This window comes from Rhamphochromis longiceps, linkage group LG22 (assembly GCF_057381845.1).
Source record: "Rhamphochromis longiceps isolate RC_006_pf linkage group LG22, R_longiceps_female_GT1.1, whole genome shotgun sequence".
Lineage (NCBI taxonomy): Eukaryota > Metazoa > Chordata > Actinopteri > Cichliformes > Cichlidae > Rhamphochromis > Rhamphochromis longiceps.
Genome location: NC_140577.1, coordinates 12,051,818 through 12,068,418, shown reverse-complemented (window position 1 = coordinate 12,068,418; position 16,601 = coordinate 12,051,818). Strand labels below are relative to the sequence as shown.

The 16,601-nt window shown below is 40.7% G+C and overlaps 1 protein-coding gene across 1 annotated transcript in view; it reads left to right on the top strand.

The window, feature by feature from the left end:
- LOC146643614 (dolichyl-diphosphooligosaccharide--protein glycosyltransferase subunit STT3B) overlaps positions 1-16,601 on the top strand; it is a 108,832-nt gene that overhangs the window by 70,519 nt on the left and 21,712 nt on the right. Inside the window, exons 4-6 of the mRNA XM_085396657.1 lie at positions 6,592-6,657; positions 13,881-13,980; positions 15,449-15,547. Of these exons, the coding sequence (XP_085252783.1) occupies positions 6,592-6,657; positions 13,881-13,980; positions 15,449-15,547 (265 nt within the window). The remainder of the gene's footprint in view (positions 1-6,591; positions 6,658-13,880; positions 13,981-15,448; positions 15,548-16,601) is intronic.

Here is a 16,601-nt window from a genome sequence, read left to right as displayed (position 1 = left end):
GGTGATACAATCTCAATGCATGAAAAATGTGAAATTCTTTGAATTCCACAGGAATAAACTGGTACCAGCTAAATGTTGAATAGCTGCGTCATAGTGCCATCTTAGGGGTAAGAGGTTAATTCCTCGACCTGCGCAGTGCTGTGCGTTTTGTTTTTTTTTCCTGTCATATTTAATACTTTTAAGACTTTCTTTGATCATCTTGTTATTTGTTAGGAAACTCCCTCAGTAGCATTGTTAATGCATGCTCCAAAGTCATGACGGTGGAGCAGAAAGGTGTTTAAAAAATGGCAAAAACATCCTGACCATGTTTTGTTATTTATGTTCAGGAAGGTTGCGCTCAGGTCGCTGCTACATTTTACCCCAGTGTATAACAAATAGATACTTCATTGCCTAAGACTAAGGTTATTTAGATTACCTTGTTTTGATTGTTCTTTGTTGTTCACATATCTACTTATTTTTTATGAATTTTGTTGTTTATCGCTATTTATTTGTCGACCTCATTAGAGATGGGAATCTGTTCTCGATTCCCAAGAATTCAATTCCTTGGAATTGTTAGTCAGTGTATGCATTCCATTTGTACTGGCGCAACAATCAGTAGATTTCAGTTCGTCTGGCGGAAGAGGAAAATGGAGGCGCAGTCTTCTGTCTACAGCAGGGATATGGACATTTTATTTATATTTTATTGCTCAAAAGGACAGCAGCACTATGGTAAAGTGCAAATTGCATCCAGGACAGAACTGCATTAGACTGCTAACACAACTTTGGCTCTTTGAATGCAGACCCCAGCTCAGCAGACCTTCAACAGATAACTAAATCAGTGAAGAGCAGTCAGCCTGAAGCCTCTGTTTCTACTGGTTGATATTTTTAAGTAGGATCACTCTGGCGATCGCTTTAAGGTCTCTTTGTGCTGGTTTGCATCTTTGCTTTGTGCTGTTGGCTTTGTGTTCATACATAAATACTAAGAGAAAGATCCTCATGTGTCCTCATTAGAATAGCAAATGCTTTAGGGACGATAGCCTAAAGGTTTTTGTAGATAAATGGTAATTATGAGTGCACTTTAGGTCATTTTACGAGGAAAAGCAAAAGTAATCAAATTATGTTATACATAGTATAACATTACAATTGTTAGGGAGTAATTAAGTAACGTACTGGGTGGATAAGCTACAAATTAATTGTCCTTTTTTGAGATCAATAACTTTATCTTACCAGTAATCTGAATCAATATGCCACAAAATGAATCTTTTTGCATCTTTTTAAAGTCTTTTTTGCATCCACAACTATTGCCTTTCAGCGGCCTTCATATAGGATGCAGGTATAAGGCACTCGCTCATTGGCTTAATTTTTCCAACCTAGAAGTTAAAGGCACGTTTTACATTCAACAAACATCACAAAATAATTAGTGACGTAAATAAATAAATAAATTGGAGTATTAAAAGTCGGACAGTTAAAAAAAAAAAAAAAAAAAAAAAAAAAGGATTCCTCCAACTGGCAAGCTGAGTAATGCTAGCTAGCTAGTTAGTGCAATAGTTATCACTCTGCACTCTGTCAGCACATTCAGCAAAGACAGATGGAAATTAAACTTGAAGATAACGTAAAAATAACTGGTGACCAAAAGAGGAGCGGTGTCTGCTGTTTGGAAGTTTATCAGTAAAACCAACCAAGACAATGTTTTTTGCTTCATTCCTGCTTCCTCTGCTTTTATGCTGGATTTTGACTGCAGCCAGCGGCTTTGGCAGCTCCTCACACACAAGATAATATGCTACTCAACGGTAACAGGTGTTTCCCCCCCAATGACTGAATAATTTGTGCCACAAAGTTTGGAAAAAACACATCCAAATGTGGTTCTTTGTCGCGTCACACAGCTCCAGTATAAAAGCATTAACACTAACGAGCCATATGTTGACTTTAAAAACAGTGGCAACAAGTGAAAAGCATAACGGGCAGCCTGTTAACAAATAGCCTCCTTATGTCAGATGTGTGATCATTTGTATGGTTGTGTAATTTTGTGTACTTTTTTTTAAATGTTGACAATTTTTTAAAATATATTCTCAGAAAAAGGGCTACTAGAGCTCTCTATGTAAAGACCTTCTTATCCAAGAATAGTAGTAGTAGTAACAATTCTGATATACTGTAAAACCACCAGAATCTTTTTTTGACACAAACTTTTGGCCTTACCGTCCAGAGCTAGATTAAATGACTAAAAACAAAGAACAAATGACAATGATTTTATCAGCTCATATGGGGCTGTAAAAAATGACATCTTTGAGAAATCATTTGACTTGCTAATAAATACTGAAATGAAATGGCAAAGAAAAAAGAAGAAAAAAAAAAGTTTAGCTGAGATGAGTTTAGCAGAAAAGACTGCAAACTCAGCAGAGAGCTGCAGTCGAGTGAATATTTGTAAGAGGTGAGCTTGAGGTGAGCTGTGGCTCTGCACTGAATCTGGATGAACTGCATTATGGCATTTTTAAGTGCTTAAAAAGAAGGCAGGTGGACTTTTTGGTTTCTAAAGAAGCTTCTCTTCTCATCCAAGAATACACTGCAGGTGTAGAACAAATGAGTCATCCCCCAGGTATTTAACCACTAGTGGGGGGGCTGTCCCCTTAGAGCTGGTCTAACAGGAACAAATGATATTGATTAATCACCAAAGCTGTGGGTCAAATCACCTGACCGGTGGTGAGGGATCTCAAGACTGCACTGTTGGTGGCTGACAGGTGGTGACTTATGACACCACCACTGTTCACCAGGAAGGATACAAAGAGAAAATGGGTTACCGGTCATGGACTGGGCTGTGCTTATTGAGATGGATCGAAGTCTCTGAAGTTTATCGGAAGTCCACACACAGATCAGTACCTGTTCTTTGACTCCCACCACCCTCTAGAATACCGACATGGGGAAACCAGAACCCTACAACACCAGGGAGAGAAAGTTCACTCATTATAGTATGTTGTGGAAATGGACAGCTGGAGAGCCACTGGCCAAGAAGTCATTCCTGTTATACTTATTTGAAGTGCACCACTTGGGTGAAAAAATAAATAAATAAAAACACGCGGGAACGCACATGTCCGCACAGACCCTCGTGCTAAATGTCTCATGATAAAATTTACATCACTGGGACCATTGGGAACTTGATAAGAAATCAACAACCCTCAGCACCCACCTCCAAGGGGACATCGCCCACTAGGGTTTAAATACCTGTGGCTCTACGTCAATTAGAAGAGGAAAAAAAACATCTTGGATGAGAGGCGAAACTTCTTTACAAACGTAAAGAAATCAGACTGTCTTTTCAAGGAGACAACTGGATTTCTGGATGACTGAGAACCTCCACAGACATATTGCTTTATTGCATACTGCTCTACCTTAAGTAATGCTCCTCAGATCAGTCTTTCCTGAATTAAATTATAAGAAAAAGTTTTTAACAATAAGAATGAAAACAATGAGTCACTGTTTAAAGAGCCTTTGCCAAATCATGATGTCACCTTCTAACTTTCCGAGACTGGTCCAAAAACTCTTCCATAACCATTTGTTGTACCTCAGCTTTTGTATTAGGTTGCGATGGGGGACATCTGCTTGTTTCTGCATCATTATAATGGTCTTTTGTAATCTTGTGTGTATGGATGATACATCTTCAAGCAAGGCAGGTGTTCCTCGTGGCACCCCTCACCTCTTAAGTTGACGTGTTATCAACAGAGCAGTGCTATCAGGGGGGGAAAAAATCCCTCTGCACTCACCTAGTACAATTCAGTCCTCCAATCTATTTGGCAAGGGCCTCGAAAAACAATCATTCTGGCCATGCACCACTGCCTCCCATTATCATTCTCATTTACCCACATTTGTCTCTTACATTTTCCTTTCCTCCTCCCTCCGTCTTGCTTCCATCTTGTCTCCCTTTAATTGTCTGTCTTTCTTTGTCCCTGCCATTGTTGAGCTCTTGCTTTGTTCTGCTTTTTCTCACCTCTTCCGTGTTCTGCTCGCCTTACTTCCTCTTCCTCTATTTTATTTGCTGATTCCTTTTTTCAATTTCTGTTTACTCCTGTCCTCTCCACTCTGTGGTGGAAACTCGGAGCGGTTCCCTCCAGTCCTACCCAATCTTCATTAACAGACTCATTTCATCTGCTGCTAACCCATTCAACACCACTTGTTTAATCTCTGTTTACCCCCACCCTTCCCAAACCTAAAACATACACACCCTCACATAATCTATAATTGAATCCTTCACACACACTAGAGTCCCAGCATGGCTAAGATGCCAATTTGAACAGCAGCACACGGTTGCACAGTCGCCCTCTCTTGTTCTGACTCCCATGTCCTCTCCACAGATGGCTATAACAGGAATTTCATTCTTTTTCTCAGTATCCATTTAATTAGCTGGACTCGAATCACACGGTGTAATGTTTGTCTTCACAAAGGGAGTGCAATAGGGGCAGGGGGAGAGGCACCAGTTGAACACAATTTTATACATACATTTACAGCAAAAGGCTACATGCTAGCCTTGGCCCTGACCCGAAGGAGAATGTTTTCTGAGGAGAGTACAGCAGCTTGTACAGTAACTACTGCCATTCTTTTCTGCTACAATGCTTGTTTTCATTCAGAAACAAAGAAACGTAGACTCAGCGTGGAGCCATTTACAAGATTAGTGTTGTGTTGTGGTGGTTCTGCCTTTGGCAGTGTGTGCTAGTTTTTTTTTTTAAACATTTGCATAAATTAGTAACTAAAAGCCTAATATAACAGAATACAGTTCAACAGCTGTATTTAAGTCCCTTATCAGCAAATATTTGATTTGCAAAATACTTTGATGTGTAAAATATTGAGAATTATCAGGAACGGCTGCTTCATTATGGCAAAAGAAATCAACCTGCAGCTGTGTGGCAGTATCCTTCTTGTGCTCTGCAGCCTCAGCAAGTCTGGCATGTTAGCATATGCTGCAGGTTCTGGTTGGAGCTGCCCTCCAGCTCTTTGTGGAGCTCCAGGGCAGAAGAAAGGGTATCAATGCCAACTGGAGTCCAAGATGCTAGAGAAGGGAGAAGATGAAAGGACCGGAGCTAACTGAACTTTGAAAATAACTCCAGATGAACAGAATCCAGTTTTGGGGATTTCTTTACCTGGATGATTTGAGCATACTTTGTCATGTTATCTTAGAAAGGACTCGAATAACTACACATCTGTGACACTGTTAAATGCTTATGCTAGCTCACTACACAAAGAAAAGAGCAGCTTTACTGTGACAACACAACAACCCACTTACTTCCATAAAGTTCATCTTTAGTTCTTCCAGAATTGTTTTGATAGATGATTAATCTTTGAAGTGGAGTATGAGTATAAAAACAAGTGATCATTTTAATCCTGTACTTTTTTTCCCCCTTTTTTTTTAAACTGGCTTGTGTGTCACACTGATTTAAAAAAAAAAAAAAAAAAAAAAGCGTCGCTCTTTGCTGCTTAAAGTGCTTTTTATACAAAGTCTCTCTCTTGACTTGACTTAAATTATAGACCCAATGAGCTTGCCAAAAAACAGTGTAATTGGGCCGTGGTTATTACTGGATTGTGGGTTTAAAAGAAAAAAAAAAAGGAAGATAAATGGGCTTGTGGTGGGATTAAATCAATGATCAGGGCATGTAATATTAAATCTGTCTCATCTCTCATAGTGCAGAAGATCTCATCTTAATTTGTTCTGTCATGCCAAGCCAAACTGCACCACGAGGCTTTAAAATATTGTCACTTTTCCCACAAACAAAGCTAAGATCTATCTTCTAATGGATGAGATTTATAATCAGATAGAGCAGCCTGCCCCATCTGCCAAGTAAAGAACTGCTCGAGGACTGTTAATTTTTTGCATTTGGGTTGATTGGCTGACCAATGGGCTGGCTAGCTTGAGGAGGTGAGACCACCTTGGTCTGGCAGTTATCGATTTCCCCCATTTTCAGCTTATCTTACGCGTTGCTGGCTACCATAAAGCTTCTTGACAACATCGCACACTGCCGTTCTCCCTGGTAGTCTCTCTGAGATTGATCATTTTAAAGGTCACTGTTGAATGCGTTTCTGTTGTGAAGTGTGTGTGTGTGTGTGTGTGTGTGTGTGTGTGTGTGTGTGTGTGTACTTTTTCTTTTTTTTTAATGTAAATGTGTACTCTTACTTTCTGTGTCACCCCGTGGCTCGGAAGAAGAGCTTGTTTACAAGATGTTGCCTCTGGTCTACTCTGAACCAGCCTTATCTCTCTGACGGCAGCTGGCTGTTCCATATCGGCTATGATCATTGCGCTGTGATTATTAAACTTCTTTCAAGGATTAAAAGTTATGTATTTTTAGCACTTTCAGCCATACTAAGTGTACTAAGCTCTCTCTTTTTTTTTTTTTTAAACACAAGCTTCTGATTTGATGGTGTTTCAGCAGTGAATAAAGCAAATAAAGTAAACCAGCAGGGCATAGGGCTGTCTGCACTCCATGCCCACATATCATATTTTTCTGGTGTATTCTGAATAGTGCCGAATGTCATTATAACAGAAGGTATACATATCCTTTTTTATGTTGAATTATACATGGTCAAAAAACTGCTTTGAGGCTTGAATTGTTTTCTGCTCTCTGTTTGTCCTCTTAGGTCAAATCGGTGAAGACGGGCTCCGTATTCTGGACCATTGGCTGTTGTCTGTCCTATTTCTACATGGTAAGAATATTTTGCATACAAATTCAAACACAATGGGTAACTTAGTAGGGTTCTGACTAATTTAAACCTGCAAAACTGATTGATGCTAACCCTCTTTAGTATGTTTTTTTTTTTTTTTTTTTTTCATTTTATAGTGAATAAAATGCATAATGCATTGTCTCAAAGTCATTGTAACAGGCGTACTTCCTGTCTTCTAACGACCATACAGTGTAGTCGATAATAAAAGTAATTGGAGCCTAGTGTAATTAAGATTATCAGTTCTGGTTCCAGGCTTCTTAATAGCGACTCTTGACAAACAATTTCTTTCTATTTCTTATCTTGCTATTTATTACTATTGGATTTTTTTTTTTGCATGACTGCCATAACATCACGATCATAAAATCACCTATCATTCCAATTTCTGTGCTTCAGTCCTTCAAAAATGTAAACTAACATGTATGCAGCAGCAAATTTGTTAGGTACGCGTGTTCCACTGCCTGTTAAATATCTAATTACTCAATCACATGGTGGCAACTCTGTATATTTAGGCATGTAGACATGGGCAGGATACCTGCTGAAGTTCAAACTGATGCAGTTTGAACTTGGAGTTGAAAATTTAAGTGACTTTGAAACAAGTAGTCTGAGTATTTAAGAAACTGCTGATCTGCTGGGATTCTCCCCCACACAACCATTTGTAGGGTTTACAGAGAATGGCCTGAAAAAGAGAAAATATCCAGTGAGCGGCAAGACATTTACTCTGGGCGAAAATGCCTTGTTGATGCCAGAGGTCAGAGGGGAATGACCTGACTGCTTCAAGCTGATAGGATAGCAACAGTAACTCACATAGCCATTCGTTACAACCAAAGTGTACAATTGTTTAAATACCTGAATATTGCTGGCCACGTTCATTCGTTCATGACCACAGTGTACATCATCTGATAGCTGCTTTCAACAGGATAACATCACAAAGCTTGAATCGTCTCCAACAGGTTTCTTGAACATGCTCGAATTGCCTCCACAGTCACTAGATCTCTATCCAGTAGAAGACCTTTGGAATGATGTGGTGCAATTGTAGATTTGCATCACTGATGTGATTTGCAGACAAATCTGCAGAAACTGTGTAATGCTTTCATGTCAATGGAGACCAGAGGCTGAGGAATGTTTCCAGCAACTTGTTGAACCTGTGCTACAAAGAATTAAGGCAGCGGTGAAGGCAAAAGGGAGTCCAACTGCGTACCTGAAAGGTATACCTAGTATTTCATGAGTCTATATTATATATGAAGCAACTTCCTAATAGAACATTTCACAATAGTTGCGCTAGAATGCGCTGGTACCGGTGGATTCTGAGGAGACATTATGTTCTCATGCTGTAGGATGTGCTTCATCCTGGCGGCCAGACTTTCTCCCTGCTGTGGAATAATTTTCTTACACTGCAGCTGACGTCTGTAAAGTGCTACCTGCGGCTCTTGTCTGCGATTTCTAAGATCCTTGAATACTATATTTAAATACGTGCTGATTGAACTGTTCAAAACACAGAAGGTCCTTTGCCTTTGGTTCATAGAACTAGCCTGTCTTTCTTGGCATGCTCCAGTGTGTGTGTGTGTGTGTGTGTGTGTGTGTGTGTGTGTTCGTTCTAATTCAGAACTGGGCCATAATTTAAAAAAAAAAAAAAAAAAAAAAAAAAAGAAAGAAAGAGAGGAGCAGAGATGGTAGCATTGGAGTGGCTGTCCACTCAATCTAGCAGTCACATGGTGTTGCATGGAAACTTGGAGGGACGGTTTATCCGGTGTTTCCTGCCTTATTTATGAATCCGGGCACAAGCTCATCCAGGGAGTTGATGACAGGGATTAGATAAAAAGACGGTCCAAGCACAGTGCGTCAGGGACAGATTGTTTGCATTGTTTTTCTTGGCGTGTGTGTCACGGTCACGAGTGCCTGTGAAATCTCGGGCTTCTGGCTCATTCCAGACTAAATCTCTGTGGCCATCAGTGGGAGAGATATCAAATGAAACAGATTACCAAAATCCAGCTTCATCGATCAGACTCTGTCCAGTGGGTGTGTGGACAGATAGGACTACAGAGAAGAGTAGTGGAAGGGTGAATAGACGAGAGAATGGAGACAAAGGGATGGAGAGATAAGCAGGGGGCAAAAAGATGGTGACAAATACAGAATGATAAGACACCACAAGGAGAAAACATTGCGATGTTCTAGATGGAAGGGAACACTGTGTCTCCATGCTTCTTTCTCCTTATTACTACTTCCTCTCCTTCACACCTGCTCTCTCTCTCTCTCCCCCAATGTTTCTCTGTACTGTCTGCAGCTAACCTCCCTCTGCAGATGACACTAGGTTTGTACATCTCCAACAACACCAAGGTCCTAACAGCACCCGCTTTCTCATATTGCGCACAAAGAACTGCAAACACTGGCTAACCCGCCTTTATTTATTTATCTTTAACCCACTATATCATGTGATGCTGTCAGTTTAATCAGGAAATGGCCAAAACTATGTTTTCCCCTGGGGCTTAATTGAATGTGTCATTTTCAAGGCATATATGGAGACAGAGGGTGAAATCCCCTGCCTAAATGTTGGTATAATCAGAAGAGAGGGGGCAGAGAAGGATGAGATTAAGAAGAGGATCTGAGCAGTTGGAAAGACTGATGGACGGGAGCCACAGGAACCTTTCTGGCAGCTGTGCAAAGTCCTCCTTTCAACCCTCCAGCGGTGAGGCTGGAGTAAAGGAGGGAAAAGCTGTAGAGAGCAAAAACAGATGCATGCATCAGCTGCGCTGTCTGCTTGTTAAATCCAGAAGCACTGGCTTATTCTTACTTTTAAACCCTCCTATAGTAAAGAAGCCTGTAATTTCAGGGCATGTCTGCAGCTCCTTCACTTAATCAGGTATTTATTTCTTGTCCTGAATGCTAGGGCTGTACCTGAGTTTTGGATTATGTCAGTTCACTGCATTGTCAGTACATTTAGCGACTTTATAGTCCTCTTGCATTATTTTATTCTTCTATTTGAAAGTGATGAGCTGTTACACTGATCCATCATCTCCAAATGACAGAAAATTGAAAGATTACATTACTGTGCAAAGGTGTATAGCTGTCCCTCTTAATATTTTGCTTCCAGTCAGCCAGACTTGCTTGGCATTTTGAGGTTAGTCTTGAGTGAAAGTTCTCTAGGTTTTCTGAAGGTTTTGACGTTTTCCTTTGGACATTAGCTGCTTTTTCATTCATACCTGATCGTTTTCAGATGAGCACATGTGTATTTCTTTGGTTTGTGTTTAAGCCAAAACACTGACTAAAATCATTCAAGCATCAAAAACACAAGAAGCCATTCTCAACGAAGGAAAACTGGGAGAAAAAGCTGATGTATACCAAATTATCAATATAATTAGATTAGATATCTTGTAGACATGAATTACAGTAGGTTGACTCATCATATGTGAATCAGTCTCTCCCACTGGCATTGCATACGTTCTTTCCCTTCATGCGGGAAGTGAGAACTGAACTCCCTGGTGTGTTTCTCTCTGTCGTTCACCAGTACGAACTTGGAGCGCTGTGGAGTGAGTATGCTAGCGTGTGTGTGTGTGTGTGTGTGTGTGTGTGTGTGGGCCCCACAGTATGCATTATGGAGGGAGAACAATACAATTTATTTCCTTTTTTTTTTTTTTTTTGTAAATAATCAGTGGTTCCTAGTGAGGGCACGTAGCCTGCAAACACTTGTGTACAGATGGATGTCCACACATCGTGCACACACCCATTCAGAGTAAAGCCCTTCTCTGTGTTGCGTGCTGTGTTCTCTATAGCCTCTTCAGAGTGGCCCTGTGGTCATCAGATAAGCCAGCTATGAAATGCAGAGAGCGATAACTGCTAAAAGACTTGGCTCCAAACATTTTCTGATTCCTGCCCTCTGCTGTTACCCTGTGGCTCGGGCTAGACTGTCGTTTAGAGCTATAATTTCAAATGGAGCTTGTTCCTGCTCTTTCACACAGGATTGTCTTTTATCATGAACATTAGACAAATCCATGGTGCAAATCCGTGGACTTAATTGCAATTCGTCACCTGCCATTATCAGTTTAAAAGAAAAATATTTTTTCTGCTGTTTTGTGATGTATTTAAAGCTATTTAGTGAATTTTACCTTTAAACATGGAAGCATAGTCACTGTTATTGTGCTTATTGTACCATTTAGCTCAAAGCATCATTATCCTCAAGTGTAGTCTCAGAGAGAAGTCTTGATTAAAAATATATTGGGCTTGGTGCTAATTTCTCAGGATATCAAGCATGGAAATCTATTTCTGGCTCCATGTTGCAGTATGCCCTGCGTTACAGCTCATTTGGTACAGAAACTCTTAAACCTTTCATTTTCTACAGCTGTAAGACAAAAATGTGCTCATTTCGTCCATAGATCGATTCTGGGACGGGAGACCCCCACCCTCAGGGGGCCTGACAAGCTGGTGTACTCCCAGTCTGGAAAAATGTATCAGGAAGGGTATCCAGCGTAAAATCTTTGACAAATGAAGCATGTGGATCCATCCACTGTGGCAACCCCGAGGGAAACGTGGGAAGCAGCTGAAAGTATCAGTACAAATGATAGTGACCTCACTTTTTTGTGTTAATAACAATTAGGCCATTGGAATTTCTCCAGACTTCCGCTTCCACGCTTGTGGCCTGATTCTCTTATACCCAAAGCGGAAAAGCAAGTTTTTAAAAAAGTGTTGTTGTAACTTTGAGTTGTTAATGCATTTAAATAATGTTCTATTCAGAGCGATCAATATTTTAAACAGCCTGTTTTCATTAAGTTTAACCTGATGGAAGGAGGTGGTATACTTGATTTATTTTATTTTTTTAAATTAACACGAGCAACATATGGACTTATTTTATTACCCTTTTCTTTAAAAAGGGGCACATTCAGGAGAGAGCAGCAGTCCTAATGAGCTGTTTAGAGCTACATTTTATTATAGCCGTAGCTGCTTAATACTTCAGGGAGATCAGTTAGTCTTGGTTCTATATTGTGTGGGAATATTGATTATTAAACACTCTTCCACATTATTCAAACTCCCACTCTGCATTATCTGTTTTCCTGACTCTGTCATGCTTATACAATTTGCTGGAGACGATGTTGCGATTGGTTCGAGCTAGCTGCTAGTGCTTCCTGGATGGTAATGTCATTGGCTTGACGGGCAGGGATGTAAACATCTGCTCAGCTGCTCAAAATAGACTTTGTAGCATCATCGTGACAAAATGGAGTGCCGGACATAACTGACACACACGTACATAATGTTGTGTTTGGCAAACACAGCAGACATGTTGCATCTGGTCAAGTCGAGTGCAGCAGCTAGCCTCTGTCACTGTGCTCCTACTGTGATGTTTACAATTAGTTCCCAGCCAGTCAGCAGCAGGGACTCGATTAGCCATCCTTGTGTCAACAGTGAAAACGATACTTAAATTGAAGTCATCTCTTGCATCCACATAAGTCACGGTTCGCCTGTTACTAATTGACTGTCAACATCTGAGTGAACAGATGCGAATGACTGCCAAAAGATAATTACACTTGCGAGGAACTTATTTAGAAATTTTCCTTTGGCTCTGTTTATTCATTGCGGGATATTATTGTTTATCAATTAGACATGACGCATGCTTATTTTTCCTGTGATTGTGAAAGTGTAATGAATGATCTTTTCAGCACATTTAACAGGTACAATGGGGGATCTCTCTCTCTCAAAAGCTGTTGTGAAACAGTTTGCATATGTTATTCTGATTCCTCCCTCTCTGCTCTCTTGGCCTCTTTCGAGGTTTCACATTCTGGCACGAACATGCTTTCACTTTTCCTCCGCCGCTCGCTCTGCTCTGCTTTCACTGTGTACTTTCACTTTTTCTCCATCCTGTTCTGTCTAATGCTCTCACCATTTCCATTTGCCCTTTGCAAGTACAGGCAACTGAAAACTTGTCAGTGATGGGTTTTTTCTTTTTCTTTTCTTCTCTTCCCCACTTTTGGGGCCATAGTTTTATGGCCCCCACATCCACAGTTGTGAAACCCAGCAGACCTCAGGAACTGTATAATTTTAGTAGCGCTTTTAAAGTTATTGGTGCATCTAACATGTAAAGTATTACTGCCAGCCTTTTATTGAATCTGTATATGTCTGTTTTTCTTTTTACAGCAGTGTGCCTGCATTTAATAGTGAAGCAGCAGTAAAGACTATTTTACATCTGTTGAATTAGTCTGTTCAGGTTTTGGTTGGTCAGAGGATCCAAGGCAGTAATAGTCATTGCCTCGAGCTCAGAGACGCTGCAATGGCATTTTTTTACGGTTTTGGTTGACATTATATAGAGTGAGCCATTAGCTGATTGTAATTGATGACAAAAGTAAATGCTTTTTGCAACAGTTGTTTATGACTACTTCTGTTTGAAGCTAGTGAGGAAACGTGAGGTTAAGTGGTTTGAACAGTTTGAATTAACACAACAGATTGAATGTTGCCAGATGTTTAACATTCATTTGGGGGTTCCAACACTGTTGCAGAGGAAAACGTAGCCTACATGAGCCATTTTAATGCTTCTAGTTCTATGACTGCACAGTTTTGCCTTTCTATTAGAGATAGGATTTTACACTAGACAGCTGGTTGCATTGTTCTTTGTTTTTCCTGTTTCTACACAAGCACCGACTCTCACAGCAACACACAGGCTGTATTGGTGTGACACCCGGCAGTTGTTAGTATTCTTCAGATTTTGCTGTTTAGTGATGGTTGCCAAGCAGCTTGTAGACACATGACTGTCACCTTCTGGTGCCAGTGTCATATGTCATGTCATATGAAATCCAAGCACTCGTAAAAATGTGTTTCTCTTTCTTTTTCTTTCCTTCAATTTTTTAATGACTTAATGAGCATTGAAGTCTTAAACATACCTATATTACAGTTTCCTATATTCAGTTACTTTATGCAAAGACAGACTTTTCGGTCCAGTTAAAGGGAAAAAAGAGATAATTTAGAGCGTGGTTACCTTTTGATTGGCATGTTATGAGAATAGTGTCCTTGCTTTCAAAGTTAAACACACCCGCTCGCTGACGATCAGCTTTAAGCGCCAAACAGTGACAATGAAAATGCCAAACATGAGACCACAAAGCAATACATGACAAAATCATTGGTACCTCCGTGTTTTACATGGGCACCACCCGGGCACCACCCACTCACAAAAAACTGAGTAATGATGAATGTCCGTTTACTGACATGTCTGTGTATTTGTGTTCTAGGTGTCGGCGTGGGGAGGTTACGTGTTTATTATCAACCTGATCCCGCTGCATGTGTTTGTGCTGCTCCTGATGCAACGCTACAGTAGGAGAGTCTATATCGGTAAGATGGTCACACACGCCAAACATGAGCACAGAGCGTGCGAGCACTCGCGCGAGACGACAACTTTCACCGTGCGGCTTAATATTTAAAACTCGCCCACATACCCGACTCTGTATTGGAGACTCGCTCGTGTTTTTAGATCTTCTCTCATTAGAATATGAATGTGGGAACTATACAGGAAAACGACCGCTCATGCACACATGCATCTCACAACATGGCTGCCCGAGCATTTGACCCTGAAACAAGCTCAAATGCCCAGTCACGCCTGTGCCCGTCTCTCACAACAGCAAGCATCATCAGCAGACATCTATACACCCACGCACCACTTAGCAGTAAATGTATCCACCTGCTACCTGATCCTCTTTATTCTTTATTTATTTTTCTATTCTTTGCATATACCGGAGGTAGAGAACCGGTGAAGTGGGTAGGCTTGTTATCCCACAGATAACATCCGAGTTTCACGAATGCATGTGGTGGCTCCAGCACGTTATCCGTTGCCTCGGAGAACCCTCCACCGTCCTCAGCTCGGGATGAATTCACAGCAGACGCCACTATTGTGGTCAAGATAAATGATACCATGTCAAGTATCATCTCTGCATGATTATATGTTGTACTCACTGTAACTGGTAAGCACAGTCTTTGAGAGCACTGAAAATAAATTATCGCCTCTTCACCGTAAGAGGGCTTTGACCTACCTTTGCTCCTACAACAATTAAACTCTGCTTGGTGAAGCAGGGCTGTTAGAGGAGCTGGAAAAATTTCTACAGTCTTCCCTGTTCCTCAAGAATAGCTGCCTCATTCATCATGCCGCTTTTCGTAGTAAATGAAAGATGGGGAAATATATTTGTAGACTTATTCCGATGACAGAAAAAGACACCTGCTCTATTCCTTACCGCCTCTTTTCAGAGTCAGGTGTTGTTCAACTGCAATGAAGGAACACATAAAAAAAGCAGGGAGGTTTAAAAAAAAAGAAAGAAAATCCTAGTTTAATAAAATGCCTCGTAGCCTGTTCTCTCGCAATTCGTCTCTGTCTGTCATGAGTCAATAGCAGATGTGTGGAGAGAAAAAAAGATCGCTGAGGGCGGTCAGAGCTACTTCAAAAACGAGGCACACTCTTCAGGAAGAGTATGAAATCTTAATTAAAGTGGTGCATCTGCGAATTGGTTTCCTGAAGCTACAATGGTGGGAGTTGCACTGTTCTCAGCACTGTCATCTCACTTCGGGCCTCCCGACCACACCGCGCCGGGCCAACTCCCATTTTCTCAGTAAATGACATTGGATTAGGTATTTTGTATTTGCTCCCTCTGAGGTACAACAGTGAAAATCAATAGACTTTAAATACCCCTACCGAAGTTGATTTCCCTCAGTCGAACCCAAATTGTGCTTTTTTTTTCTTTTTTTTTTTTCTTCTTAGTGTCGTTTTATTTTAATGATTTTACCTGTTTCTCCGCTGTTCTCCTCTCTACAGCTTACAGCACTTTCTACATTGTGGGCCTCATACTGTCCATGCAGGTCCCTTTCGTCGGCTTCCAGCCAATCAGGACGAGTGAGCACATGGCTGCTGCTGGTAAGTCTCATCCTCTGTACCTGCAGTATGAATGATCCTCTATTCAGCCTGGAACAACAGGTTCCCCTTTACAAAGCTCAAGCCACCTGATGATGAAGTCAGCAGTATTTGGAAGATACTGCTGCTCTTTATTCCAAATTTATGACTCACTCATAAACAGATGTCACAAATACATGAAGGTAAAAGCATATTTCTCTTTATCCTACCTAAAGCAGGAACAAGCAGTTATTTGTGCTAACAGCTGATCTAATCAGTATGTTTATATTGACTGAACAAATGTTCAGACTGTTCCCTTTAACTCGGATAAAACACTTCAGTTATTATGTGCCTTGAATTTCAATAGAGTAGTTTGGAGACCAACACTGTGTGAAATGTGGTTGAATAAAATAATTGAGCAATATATCTCTCAGGACCTTGCTCATCATATGGACGCATTGCAGAAATTATAATTCAAAGCTGTTATTTCAACTCTGTCTGCTGTGACTGTCAGGGAATTTCTGCCACAACCATAGACTGTAAATAAGAGATGGATGTAGCCACCATGACATCACCTGTTAGTTAGTGATATCCCATTTTAACGCCTCAGACTGAGCATTATGCCCATTGCAATCTTGGATTTATGAAACCAGAGGTGATGAGTGAGTAAGCCGGCTGCTCCCTTGTGTCCCAAGGGGTCACCACAGGGAATGGATCCGATATCTGATTTGGCACAGATTTTATTCCAGATGCCCTTCCTGATGTAACTCTCCCCGTTATCTGTGCTTGGCACCTGCACAAGGAATACACTAGTCTATGTCCTGAGGCTGGGTTTGTCTCCCCCCTCTTGGGCTTACCCCATCTTTCACTTCCAAATGTGATAACCTTTACAACAGTGCTGAATCAAAACCTGAAGAAATGCGCTCATAAGTTAGTGACCTGCCACTCACAAAGTAGCCATAGCATGAAACATGCCCTACTTTATCATATTTGACCCTAAATAGGACCATAATTTGCAAGTTGAATATCATTCTGTATAAAATGGTGCTTTTCTGCTCGAGCACTCAAATCACTTTGT